We start from the raw sequence: 13,808 nt of genomic DNA, 5'->3' as shown, positions 1-13,808 counted from the left end.
CTTATTACGAGATTTATCTTACTTAAGAAATAGATTGTAAAATAATTAATTTTTCTAATTTATAATTCTTTGTAATAATTATTATATATTTTATATTATTGATAATATTATACATGAGTTTTTTTTTAACAAGTTGACGGCTCACCCTTCATCTCCAACATTATTTAATTTCAGTCAACTTGTTCGTAGTGCAGATGTGGGATGGAGGTTTATAAGAAGAGCCGGGGCTGCAGACACCAGAAGAATTAAAAGAATCTCGTTTGAAAGCATCGAAAATGAATAGCATTGTACTCAAATGAGTGTTAGTCTTCTTGCCTTTCTGCTCTCAGCTCCTCTTTGGCTCAGTAATGCCACCACTATGAGAAGTGGCACTAACTTATTCACCTGTAAATTAAACAAGAATAGGAAAAAAAAAATATTATTAGAAGCTCTGAGGGCCAATAATTGGTTAATTGAGTTAGTGCATTTACTTGACTTCTCAGGCGGCTTATCCGCGACAGCTCCATTGTTGTGATAAGGTAGGTGATCTTAGAATGTTGTTTTGTAGTGTTGCTGAGACAAATGGGGTGCGTGCATGTATATATATATAGCTATAGGATAGGAAGAATTTGCATTGTTGAAATTGGCTTCACTTTTTAAACTTCTCTTGTCCTTCTTTGGAGCCAAGTAATGGCTTTCGCTCGCTCAATCATAATGAAAATATAAATTTTCTGTCTCTGCATCTCTCTTACCGTCTCTATTATATTTGCTTTTAACAACTCAAATATTTCGGATTTATTTACCAATTGTTATTCTACGTCACAAATACTCTGTTTTTTTTTCTTTTTTTTCTTTAATCGCTCTGTTTTGTACTTTTGACATATCTTTTAGGTCTTTAGTCTACCAAATAATCATAATTAAAGCATATAAAATGTATTTCTAATTTCAGAAGGCATCTAGGACTTCATTCTCTGCTTTACTTCTAAATTAATTAGCCAAAGGAAGTTTGGCTCTCAGCAGAGCACTTTAAAAAGAAAATGAGTCATCTTTAACTTTTATGCTCATCCTTGATGTCTCCATCACACTATAATTTTTTTTTTTTTTTTAAAAGGCTAAAGTAGTGACAGTTCACAGTTGTAATGCATCTTCGCGTTAACAATTGTGAGGAAGTGAGGACTGTAAATTTACTTTCTGTCTATTTATTCTTTTGGCATATGTGCATGAATAAAGTTATTTTTTATAAACAAGGGAGGGCCAACTTCTTTTATAACTAAAATACCTAAAATGAGATTTGCTGGTTAATATATATGTCAGGAAATTGAATTGTATGATTTTCACGATAACTCTTAAATGCACGCATCCATATCTTTCGATTTTCAAAGATGGTAATGGAAAACTGTGTTACTCTCTCTTAACATTACACTAATTCTATGTAAGAGTTTAGGGGCAATCTCGAAATAAAGTTATTTTTTATAAACAGGGGGAGGACCAACTTCTTTTATAACTAAAATACCTAAAATGTATAAATATATCTAATATGGACTTACTAAGAAATCATGTGAGACATTAAGGACATGTTTGGTACCATTTTTTGGCAAACTGTTTTTCGTTTTATGACAGCATTAATGCGTAAAACTTGTTTGGTGGATGTATTTTTTGAATTACAAACAAAAAATACAAAATTGAATAGTTCTTGATTTCCCTCTTTTGTTTCATTAAGTTAAAGATCGTTAAATTTTCAAACCTATACCCTTAGAATTTGGAAAACCCTCAAATTTTCAAGAAGAAATGCCAAAACTTTTTCTTAACCATAATACAATTTTAATATAGTAATTAGAAAATTTACATTAAAAGTTTTAATTAATACAAATATAATATAAATAATATAACCTGTGTAGTAGACTAATAGCATTAAAGTATTTTTAACATTTAAAATAATATTAAAATTTTAAACTATGATAATATAACCTGTGTACGAATACAGAAAGATACATTAAGTCATAATAGATTTAAAACTCACGGACTGTTGATTTACTGGCCATTTAAATTATTCAATAAACACGTAATGTTCACTGAAGATTGCTTGCATATTTTTCAATTTGAAATGTCGAATATGACAACATCAAGTTTTGGCATGCTGTTGTCATTTTGTAAAACTACCTAAACATTTGATGTATGTGCATGGAGCTGGGTAACATAGTTTAACTTTAATGGGCAATTTATGTTTTCAAATAAGAAAGATTTTGAGAGCTAATAGTATCATATAATCAACTGTGTGGATCAGCCATCGTTGGCTACACTACAGACCAGCGAATACTTGATTTTGCACCCGTTTGATCACTCCAAAAAATAAACATATATAAAAAGGAGAAAAAGTGGCCACTTGAAATTCTTCAATAATTGGAGAAATACAGATAATTAAGATCAGTAACGCTCAAAATAAATGTTTCAAAGAAATAATAGACAAATGATAAGAACTGAAACCTAAATCATTTGGGTCCTCTTAATTAAAAGAGCAATTGTTTCAATCAACTTGTTTGTGGATGTGGGGTTGGAGGTTGATAAATTGCTATCTCAAACTCAGGGTCAAGAAAATAGTAAGGGGCTGCCGACACAAAAGGAACCAAAAATGAAGACAAAGCCATCACTACCCCAACTAGAAGGTCCTACAATATAAGAAAAATTTGTCCAAAATTAATTTCCTCTACCAATTTGTGGTTTCAATCCCGAAAAGCTTATCCAAAACACTTCTTTGTCTCAGAAATTTTTCCAATCAAAATCAAGAAGTAAAAAACCCAAGCATAAAAACTTGCTTCTGCATCATAATTAATTAAAGAAATTACAATATTGCCGTTTCAATTTGAATTGGTTATTGTTTATTGTGATTGAGTGATGCTACATATCCCAACATTTAAATTTTTATTTAAGTCTGAACTAATTATTAATTCATAAATTCATCACCTAATTAATGAATTATACAACATTGGGAAATGACACATTGTATTGCTTCACTGGAATTGAATCAAATAATGACTCAGTGAATTCTTTAACACCAAGACTATATAGACCGCAAGGTAAAGAAATTTATACTAGCACATTTCAATAGAGAAACGAAGAAAGATCCCTCTATATTCTCAAATAAGAGCCAATACTATCATATATTCAACTGTGGATGCAGCCCTCGAGACTGTCGACCTGCAACTCCAAAGTATCGAGGGTGTCCTGGACAGCAAACATTGAAGTTTCGAGCGTGGCAACGCGAGGCTCCAAGGCGTCTATGGAAGCGGCCTTGGACTTGCCGCGGGACTTAGCTTGTGCGTCCCTCCTCGCGGCCACGAGTTGGCTCAAATGACTCCACACCAACTATGCCCTCTTGTGTTATGCTAGGAGGGTTGGCCATTGCTCGTGTGGGGGAGTTTTGTATAGTAAACCCGTGCGGCACTTAGTCGACTTTAACACACAGGTCGCTAAGTAAGCATTTTCGAACTTCTCAACTAGGCAAGCAAGAATGCTTTGCGGAAATACTAGAGAGAATGGAGCAATATGGCCAAATGTATTTTTATTACACACTAAAGAATAAATTACAAGAGAGCTTTTACAAGAGTAAAAGAGCTTGTGTCTGTGCTGGTGAGCTTGTGTGTGTGTGGTGTGGTGGTGAGCAAATGGGGGTGCTCCCCCTATTTATAGGTTTGGGTGCTAGGTTCTTGAAAGTTCCATGCAACTTGCATAAATATCTTAGGGACTTAAATGCATTGACCTAGAAAGTTCTATGATATTTACAATTGTAGAGAAGTCTAAAATTTGGGCTGGGCTTGGATGATCGCTAAGCGCACCACAACTAGCTAGTTGTGTTGGCGGCCCATTGCTAAGCTTACCCCACCTTTAGTGCTAAGCGCACTCTATCTCTAGGCGGACTTTTGCTAAGCATACCCGTGCAGGCAGAATTAGCCTCTGTTGGTGGTAAATTTGAGCGGCTTGTGACAATATTCTATCTAAAAGGCGTAACTTTTCTCTAAACATTAATCATGTTTTTTTTTTATAGAAAAGTGAGTAATAATAATATCGTCAGGAGTTTAGATAACGATATATGACATGATGAACTGAGTAAAAAAAGTATTATTGCTAAATGACTTCTTAAATAATTATATATTGAAAATATTTGTTACGTTATAACTTAACTTATTATGAGAATATCTTACTTATATAATAGATTGTAGAATGATTAGCGTTTCCAATTTATGATTCTTTATAATAATTATTATGTAATTTATCATTATTGTTAACATTAAGCATGAGTTTATTAACCGAGTTGGCAGATCACTCCTCATTTTCAACATTTTGCAAATAGATTTTAGAGATATGAGTTTTTTTTTATTTAGACGAGGATTTGTTAGTTGAAAACTTGGGTATTTTCTTTGATGAATAAATTATTGCTACTTCCGTTATTGTTTACAAATGAATTTGTTTTGGAGGAATATTGGAAGGGGAAACATCGTAACTGCAGCCAAGCTTTCCATTTCAAATGTAATTCAGCATTGACCCATTCAATAGTCAATATTTTTTTGTTTCAGCTGTCTTTTTGGGGACAAACTTGAATAAGATCTTCCTTTTAAGTTTTTGTTCAGATTTGCTGGCTTTTGTAGCTTCAATTACTGTTGTGATGAGAAAGAGGGTTTAATTTTGTTCATGCATGTATGGTTTGGCTGAATTTGGAGTACATATAGACAAAATTTGCCTCGAGAGGGTTGTGCATCAATGTGATTGTGATGTTGTGCATCAATGTGATTGTGATCAAGTGACACTTTTCTTTAATAGCCAATTCAGCACTTCAACTTTGTTCACTTATCCTTTATTTATTTTTCACCCACCATTGCTTCACAGAAATTGAATCAATAATGGCTCAGTGCATTCATTAACAGCAAGACCATATAAACTGTAAGGTAAAGAAATTTATTCGGGCACATTGCAACTGAGAAACAAAGAAAGATCCCTAGATGCAACCATTGGAGTAACATCGATAATTGGGGTAGTCCAGATAAGATCGTTAATGCTCAAAATAAATGGTTCATAGGAAGAATAGACGATGACCAGTAATGAACATAACTCAATGGGTCCACTTCAAAGAGAAATTATTTAATTTCAATCAACTTGTTCGTAGTGCAGATGTGGGACGGAGATTTATTAGAACTAAGAAGAGCAGGGGCTGCTGACACCAGAAGGATTAAAAGAATCTAATTTGAAAAGCATCGAAAATGAATATAGCGGGACAATCAGAACAAGCTAATAGTTTTCTGTTTCTGCATCACTATTAGCTTGTTTGTTATATTTGCTTTTAACAACTCAAATATTTAGGATTTTAGTTACCAATTGTTATTTGACGTCACAAATACTCTGTTTTTTTTTTTACTTTAATCGCCTGTTTTAAACTTTAACATGTCTTTTAGGTCTATAGTCTACCAAATAATCATAATTAAAGCATATAAAATGTATTTCTAATTTCAGAAGGCATGTAGGACTTTATTCTCTGTTTTACTTCCAAATTAATTAGCCAGAGGAAGTTCCGCTTTCAACAGAGCACTTTAAAAAGAAAATGGGTCACCTTTAACTTTTATTCTCATCCTTGATGGTCACTGTCTCCCTCACACTATATCAAAAAAAAAAAAAAGGCTAAAGTAGTGACAGTTCGCAGTTGTAAGCATCTTCACTTTAACAATTGTGAGGAAGTGAGGATTGTAAATTTACTTTCTATCTATTTATTCTTTTGGCATATGTGCATAAATATATACGTCAGGAAATTGAATTGTATGATTTTCACGATAACTCTTACATACAAAGATCCATATCATTCTATTTTCAAAGATGGTAATGGAAAACTGTGTTACTCTCTCTTAACATTACACTAATTCTACCTAAGAGTTTAATGGTAATCTTGAAATAAAGTCATCTTTTATAAGAGTTAAAATATGAGAAAATTGTTTGGCATCTGAGAAAAGCAGAGAAAATAAAAGAGAATTTTGAGAGAAGAATGAAGAGCTTAAGATTAATTGTTGCATTAGTTACAAGAGTATTTATACTCATCTCTTGAATATTCTCGAATCAATTCGCATGAGCTGAGCTTAGCTAAACATGCACTAACTAATTACAAACACACTACAACCAATGTAACTAACAATTGCCAGCTCATATGACACATCAGCAGTTATAACTAACTACTCTTAACAATAAGAAAAGGGAGAACCAACTTCTTTTGTAATTAAAATACACCGGATGCGTTTGGTTGAATTATGTTGTATTGTATTATTTTAATGTAGATGTATTGTATTATGTTGTATTGCATTAGCACTGTATTCTAATATTATTGTATAAAATTTGGTGCTATATTGTCCTGTACTAATTTTTTATTAATTTAAATAATAAAATGATACAATAGCTGTAACATATTCACTAATAAAATAAATTGCTCTAAATAATCCAAGTAAGAATACTATAGTACATGTAATAATATTTTATATTATTATATATATTGGTATTAATTTTAAATTAATATTATTTAAATTTATTCATATATAAATATTTGTTACTAGTTATATTAAATTGTTAAATAATAATCAATTTTTATATATTAGTTACTGTAATATAACTAAATAATATAATATCATGTTATATTTTTATTTTTATATATTATTTAAGTACTTATTATTAGTTGTATTAACTTATTAAATATTAATCAATTTTATACATTAATTATTATATAATTAAAAATTAAATTATTTAGTTATATTTTTAATATAATAAAAATTAAAATATGAATAATAAATTATAAATTTATTAACTTATATTAATAATTATAATGTAAACATAAAAGAAAATAAAAATTAATATTATAAAATATTACATAAAATTAAAAAGTTATATTTTTTATTATTATTTAAAAAAAAACAAGACACTAATGCACAATTTCGGCATTAGCTCACCCCCTTTAATCCCTTAAAATTTCTTTCCAAACACGGTATTGGTATTAAGCTAATGTGACTACTATTTTAATACCCTATAATCCCATGTTCCAAACACACCCTAAGGGTGCGTTTGGCACACTATATTGTATTGCATTAATACTATATTATAATAATACTGTACAATGTTTGGTGCTACACTGTACTGTATTAATTTTTAATTATAATATATTTGGTGTTGCACTATATTGTATTAATTTTGTATGATTAATTAAAATTATATGTTTAGAAAATAATACTTATAAGTAATAAGAAAAATACTAAATATAGAAGTCTTAAATTTTAGAAATTTAACAATTTTTTTAGTGTAAATATTAAAAAATATCATAATTCTTCATAAAGATCGAACTTATAGTCCTAAATTTTGAGATGTATAACATTCATTTTTCAATATTTTCTAAATATATGACATGTGAAATAAATATTGAAGCAAATAATTTAATTAAATAATCTCTAATAATATAACAACATAAATAAATATTTAAAACTTACAAGATTAGTTCAAAAGTCATCTTAGGATAATAGAATAAAAATTTATACATACCATAAGATTATAACAAAATAATAAAGTGATACAATTGTTATAACATATTCACTAACAAAATGAATTGTGCTAAATAATCCAAATACAAGTTCTGTAGTATATGTAATGATATTTTATATTATTATTAATTGTATTAAATTATCAATTTACTAATAGATTATAATGTAAAAATAAAAAATTAAACTTAATATTATATAATATTATATTAAATAAAAAACTATCTTATTATTATTATTATTATTATTATTATTATTATTATTATTATTATTATTATAAAGAAAATTAAAAAGAAAAAAGAGGCAACATTAGTGCAGCCCATTAATACAATGCGACTCGAGTTACTTTTAGCGCTAAACGTGAGTGTGCATTAATTTAATACAAAATAGTGTTTTTATCCTATATAATGTGGGCTACCAAACATGCCCTAAATTCAGTAAAATGTATAAATATATCTAATATAGGCTTAATTAGAAATCATGTAGGACATTAAGGGGATGTTTGGCACCATTTTTTGGCAAACGGTTTTTTGATTTTATGACAACATAAATGCATAAAACTTGTTTGGTGGATGCATTTTTTGAAGTTCTTGGTTCCACTTTATTAAGTCCATTATTTATAGAGTTGCCATCTTATGACAAGTCTAGTTAAATTGGAATTTTATTCATTGCATATCTTGTAATAGGGATTAATTTATTAATTCCCTAATTTAGTGAGATTCTAATTTATTAGGAATATTTGTTTCCTAATTTAATTAGATGTCTAATTTAGAAAGTCAATCAATGATGGGATTCTACAATTGCCGCATGAGATCTATTTAGAGCAAGAAGTTAGTTCAAACAGGAAGTTCATTAAATACTCTAGATATTTCTAGAGAGACAACTAAGGCAAAAAGATCAGGTTTATTCCTATTCCTATTCATTGGAATTATAAGAGGAAACAAACTCTTATTTTGAAAGAATCCAAGTCTTTTAAAACTTGCTATTTTGGTGAAACCTTAGTGCCTATATAAAGAGAGGTATTTCATAATTAAAGGCACACACAACACAGAGCATAAAGCAGAGAAGCAAAATTCGACCTCCTCCCTAGAGAATCCGGATTTGGTGCATAATGTTGTGTTGATTTATTTATCTATCTTATTTTCATCTCTGTGGAGAGTCTGTGGATATTGGATCATTAGACATTGAAGAATTGAAGAATTGCTATTGATCACTTTGTGAAGTGCCTTGAGGATCGTGGATCAAGAGGGCTAACAATTATTCAAGAGAAACAGATTCAATTAAAGGTTGAATAAATTGTATGGTGATAAACTGTAAATGAGAATCTTAAGTTTGGTAAGTCCATAGGTTGTAACATCTCAACTCAGTGAATTGTTTTTCATCTGGGCATGGCCTCGTGGATGTAAGATTGATTAATCCGAACCACGTAAAAATATTCATGCCTTTTATTTTTTGCAATTTTATTGTGTTTTTGGAAAATTAATATTTTTTATGCGGATGAATAGTAATCATGAAAAGTAACCGCGATTTCTTTGGTATACGTTGGTTGATTTTATTAAAAAAAATCAGATACATTATGTATTCAGAAAACTATGTGAGAAGGTTAAAAATGAACAAAATTGCAATATTGTAAGAATTAAGAGTGATCATGGAAGAGAATTTGAAAACTCCAGTTTTGAAGAGTATTGTAATTTACATGAAATTTCACATGAGTTTTCCTCACCAATTGCTCCTGACACAACTTAAAAGTAATTTTTAACTCCCAAGTATAAGAGTGTCTTGTTGTATTATAACTCGGTGAGTCCGAGGTCGATCCACAGATAAAAGATTTAATTTGTTTACTTTATTTTAACTAAAAATTGAAATTAAAACTTAAATATAAACAACTTAATTTAAATGAAACTATGAAATTGAACTAGTTAGGGTTATGGATCCACTCTTAGAAGTAAATAAAACTTAATAAATTCTTTTTGCTTTTTTTTATAGATTTACTGCCCAAAAGATTAATTATATAAATTATTATTATTTTCCTTTAATTTTATGATGGATTAAGTATTTATTGTGCCAAAATTTAATTTGTCTACAATAAGTCAAAATACCATTTTACCATACCTTATATTAAGATATTAAGAATTTATTGTGCCAAATTCATTTGTTTGTCTACAATAAATCAAAATTTCAAAATATAAAATGTGTATAAAATTAAATAGAAAATAATTTAATTTATAAAATTAAAAATAGAATTTGCTTAAATCATATTTATTTCCTAAGAGTTTCACCTTCCCCTAACTAATATTATTTAGTTAAGCATAATTAAAATAAAAAGAAGTAGTAAAATTGAATTACCTATAATTAAAAGAAATAAAAACAACTAAAATTGGAAATAAAACTAATTTTATTTATAAAAATAATTTACAAAATATTAAAAACACACCTGGAAATCAAGATTACAAGGAGATGGAGAGAATTTGAGAAGAAGAGAGTTGTAGAGAGATGATTAAAAACATAAAAATGAGGCTCTATTTATAGAAAAATAAATTCATAATCCAGTGCTTTGCGGTCCATCATAAGCTTCATGCATGTGCTCCTCACAACCTTTAGATCAAGATCCAATGGCTGGTCAAACTTCAAAAGTCAACATCACACGTGGCATCGTTTGACTCGTCCGATTTGCCCAAAGAACGGTTGAGAGTTGGCGGGTTAATGGGTGGATCGGGTCGACCCAAATACAAAGATTTGGATCCTACAACTTGCTTCACCAACCATTGCCACGTGGCACAATCATGGCCATTGAATCATGAATGGTTGAGATTTAGTCAAAATTGCCAGCTATCCGATGCACTCATATCTATTGTAAGCTCATTTCATCATCCAATCAGTGCTCGGTCAATAGGAAAATTCAACTTTTTTTACGCAAACCCAATTTTAAGCCGATCTTGACTGATCTTAAGGTTTTCGGACCTCCGGAATCCAAATTTGACCTCCATTTATCTGTTTGGAGCCTCGAAGTACGTGAAATTAATATTTTTCCTAATAAACACATAAAAATACACAAAATTAAATATATTTAAAACATAATTCATAATTCATAATATATTACATAAACACAAATATAAATTATAACATAAGCATAAAATAACATATTATCGCTTGATAATTAAACAATTTTTAATACTAATCACACCCCACAACCAGCTTATTGCTAGCCCTCTAGCAATTATAGCGTTATATTAAATTAAGATTTATAAAATTCACATGCAAGTTAATAGTTGTTCATCTATCCTTTAAATTACCAAATAAATGAACTCTCCCAAATTCCTTTACCACATTGATGTTCACTCATTATCTAGAATATCATTAAACCTTCTTTTGTGCTCAAGTAATTAACACAATACTTATGGGACTTCATTAAAAGAAAAACAACATTTTTGTTCCAAAATTCATTAGAAATTATATCTTTAGACAATAGATTATTCACACATATTTTTAAAATATTGCATTTCTAACTTGTGTAGCGAGCTTTAGATCAGTGACTCCCAGACCAGTTGGCCTTAGGGCACTAGGTGTTGAAGCACCCCTACAGACTTAATTACTCGGGTTTCTAATAAACAAACAATATATCTATTACCCATGTAGCGAGCTTTAGGCCAGTGACTCCCAGACCAGTTGACCTTAGGGCACTAAGTGTTGAAACACCCCTACGGACTTAATTACTCGGGTTTCTAGATATAACAAAATTCAAAACATTTTTTTTCTTTTTTTATTTTTTTTCTTTTTTTTTTTACTTTTTTTTTTGTAATATACACTTTCTACTACCTTAGATACTATTCCTAATAAATCAAAAGAACTAAATGTTGTAAAATTTTAACTTACAACCCACTAGTATGTGTCATAATATGTGTGTGAAGAATGATTCAATAATATCTGTTAAATGAGTAAACAATTAAATAACTTAATAACCAAGTGGAGAGTTCACAAATTTGAGTAATTCAAAGAAAATGGAACAAAAACAACTTACTATGAATCTAAAAATCAAAATATAATACAACAAGACTATTAGGATGCGTCTCAAAAGTCGTGACTCTTTACACGACCATCCTAGACAAAAACAAAAATGTTTTTTTTAACAAAGAAAAGAAAAGAGAAAAGAGAAAAACAACACACCTATTTAAAAACATACGTCAATTATCCCAACCCCACAACCTAATCTAAACATTATCTTAACATTTTATAATTTTACAAATATGCAAAAAAATAAAAATAAAAGAGAATAATAAAAGAAGAAGAAGAGGAGATCTCACCTGAACTTGATGCAGAAGCTTAAAAGTGGATAACAAAGATGAAGAAAAAGTCGAAATTTTTTTTTTAACAACACCCTTAAGATTAAGAAGATGTATTTCTAGAGGTACTACATTCTCTATATCCTGCCATCTTCGACTCAAATTTGTCCTAAGTTAGTCTTTACAGAAAAAAAAATTTTTGTTTTTTTTTTTTATTTTTATTTTTATTTTTTTTGTAAACACATCACCAGGACTAAGACATTCCACAATTATCAACTATTCCTCCCCCCAACCTGAAAAAGACATTGTCCTCAATGTTTTAAAAGGAAAGAGAAAGAGTTTAGAAGACAGCACATGAACACTACAACAGAAAATATTTACAGAGGGAGAGTTAAATCTAAATCGCACTTCTTATTACTGCTACTGTTACCGCTACCATCATCAGTCGACCAATTCAGTGCAAAAGTCTTTGGATCTGGCTCTAGTGTATAAGCTTGTAAAAGATCAAGTAACTTATTAGCAGTAGAAGCAAAGATAAAGAGTTTTTTTTTTACAGAATATGGAACAAAATGATTCTTTATTGCATGGTTAATAAACGTTAGCAAGCCGTCATAAAAATTATTAACATTTAACAAACCGATGGGTTTTTGATGAATGTTGAAGTGGGCCCAAGATGCAAATGTAATTAGTGCCTCAAAAGTTGCAAGATCTCCTAGCAAGAAAATAAAAGCATCAACATGATTCATCATTTCATATATTCTCTCTTGCATACTTGATACCACTAATTCTTCTCCAATTGGTGGGCCAGACATGCACACTAGCGGTTTCATGGCTTTTGGAATAATGCCTAGTACTTGGCTTCCTCTAGTAAAAACGGCTTCTGAGACAAGTCTTGATAACCCTCGTTCACCTCCTCCATATACAAGATGCAGTTTCCTCTCTGCTATAACACGACCAAGATCTACAGCTGCCTGAACGAACTTTTTGTACTTTCCATAGTGAAACCCAGAAAGCACACAAATGTTTTTGAATTGTTTACTCGAAGATGCTGCCATTGGACTAATTTTTCAAAAACAAGTTGTGAGTGTTTGAAAAACGAGCTCATATTTAAAGATCTTGGTGACATAAATAATGAGAAACAGCTGTAAATGGGTTGGCATATTTGTCAAATGACGAGTAAAGCTCGTGGCTCAATAATTCAAAAACAACCAATAAAAAGAAAATAATGATTAGAAAAAGAAAACAGTAAAAGAAAATAAATATTTATTAAATACAAAATCACATCGCTAAATGCAATAATGCAAATGATAAAATAACAGTAAAGTAAAATAACAGTGAAGTGAAAGGATATTTACTGGTAGTTGTGATTGTGGCTCACATCTTCCTTTGGTTTTACTTCTAGTAACGGCTTGAACGCCCTCTATGGGTTGAGGATCGGCTTCCCATCCAATTTTCTTATAAACTGACAAACAAAGTCTTTTTGAGTCAGATTCTCAAGACTAAACTGTGCACTTTGTTTTTGGAATAGTATCCACAAATTATAAATCTCACGTTGCACAAATCCGCTTCGATGCGTCTCAATGGATCGTAAGATATCATCCAACGATTCTTTACTCATGCCATCTTTAACGAATTTAATTTTCTCTTCCCGAGTATCAGAAACCATTCCTAAAGATTTACAATCTGGTCGTTTGCAACCAAGTCTTACACAGTTATGACATTTTGAGCCAAGTCGTTTAGCTCTCTTTTTCTTAGCAAACGTACTTTTACCCAAACCAGGCATGTAAGAAACAAATGGATTAGAAAACTCACTTGCTAATCGGACCTTTGCTTCAATTAACCAACAAATGTTAGAAGGAATGCCATTGATCATTAACAAACGCAGTCGTTCACAACGAGCTTTGTAAATTTTCCTGAGGGCATTCTGAAGGAGAAAGGGAAAATGCTTATGGAGTTTATGTTGTATTTCTTCCATGTTTGATTTTGGGGTTTCAGT

General features: G+C 30.2%; 1 protein-coding gene across 1 annotated transcript; it reads right to left on the bottom strand.

Annotated features, from left to right (window-relative positions):
• Window positions 1–291: 291 nt before the first annotated feature.
• Window positions 292–12,867, bottom strand: LOC112097831 (cytokinin riboside 5'-monophosphate phosphoribohydrolase LOG8-like). The gene is made up of 2 exons (XM_024183417.1): window positions 12,592–12,867; window positions 292–384 (listed from the first exon to the last, which is right to left on the bottom strand). The coding sequence occupies exons 1-2, from the start codon at window positions 12,865–12,867 to the stop codon at window positions 292–294; spliced, it is 369 nt and encodes a 122-aa protein (XP_024039185.1).
• Window positions 12,868–13,808: the final 941 nt, after the last annotated feature.

This window comes from Citrus clementina, unplaced genomic scaffold (assembly GCF_000493195.1).
Source record: "Citrus clementina cultivar Clemenules unplaced genomic scaffold, Citrus_clementina_v1.0 scaffold_5, whole genome shotgun sequence".
Classification (NCBI taxonomy): Eukaryota; Viridiplantae; Streptophyta; class Magnoliopsida; order Sapindales; family Rutaceae; genus Citrus; species Citrus x clementina.
The sequence above is the reverse complement of the archived record's forward strand: the minus strand, read 5'-3'. Positions and strand labels throughout refer to the sequence as shown.

Coding starts and splice junctions, on each gene's coding strand:
- LOC112097831 (XM_024183417.1), bottom strand. CDS start 12,867: ATGGCAGCATCTTCGAGTAAACAATTCAAAAACATTTGTGTGCTTTCT. Junction 385..12,591: donor CAATTGGAGAAGAATTAGTG/GTATCAAGTATG, acceptor TTTAATTTACAG/GTGAATAAGTTAGTGCCACT.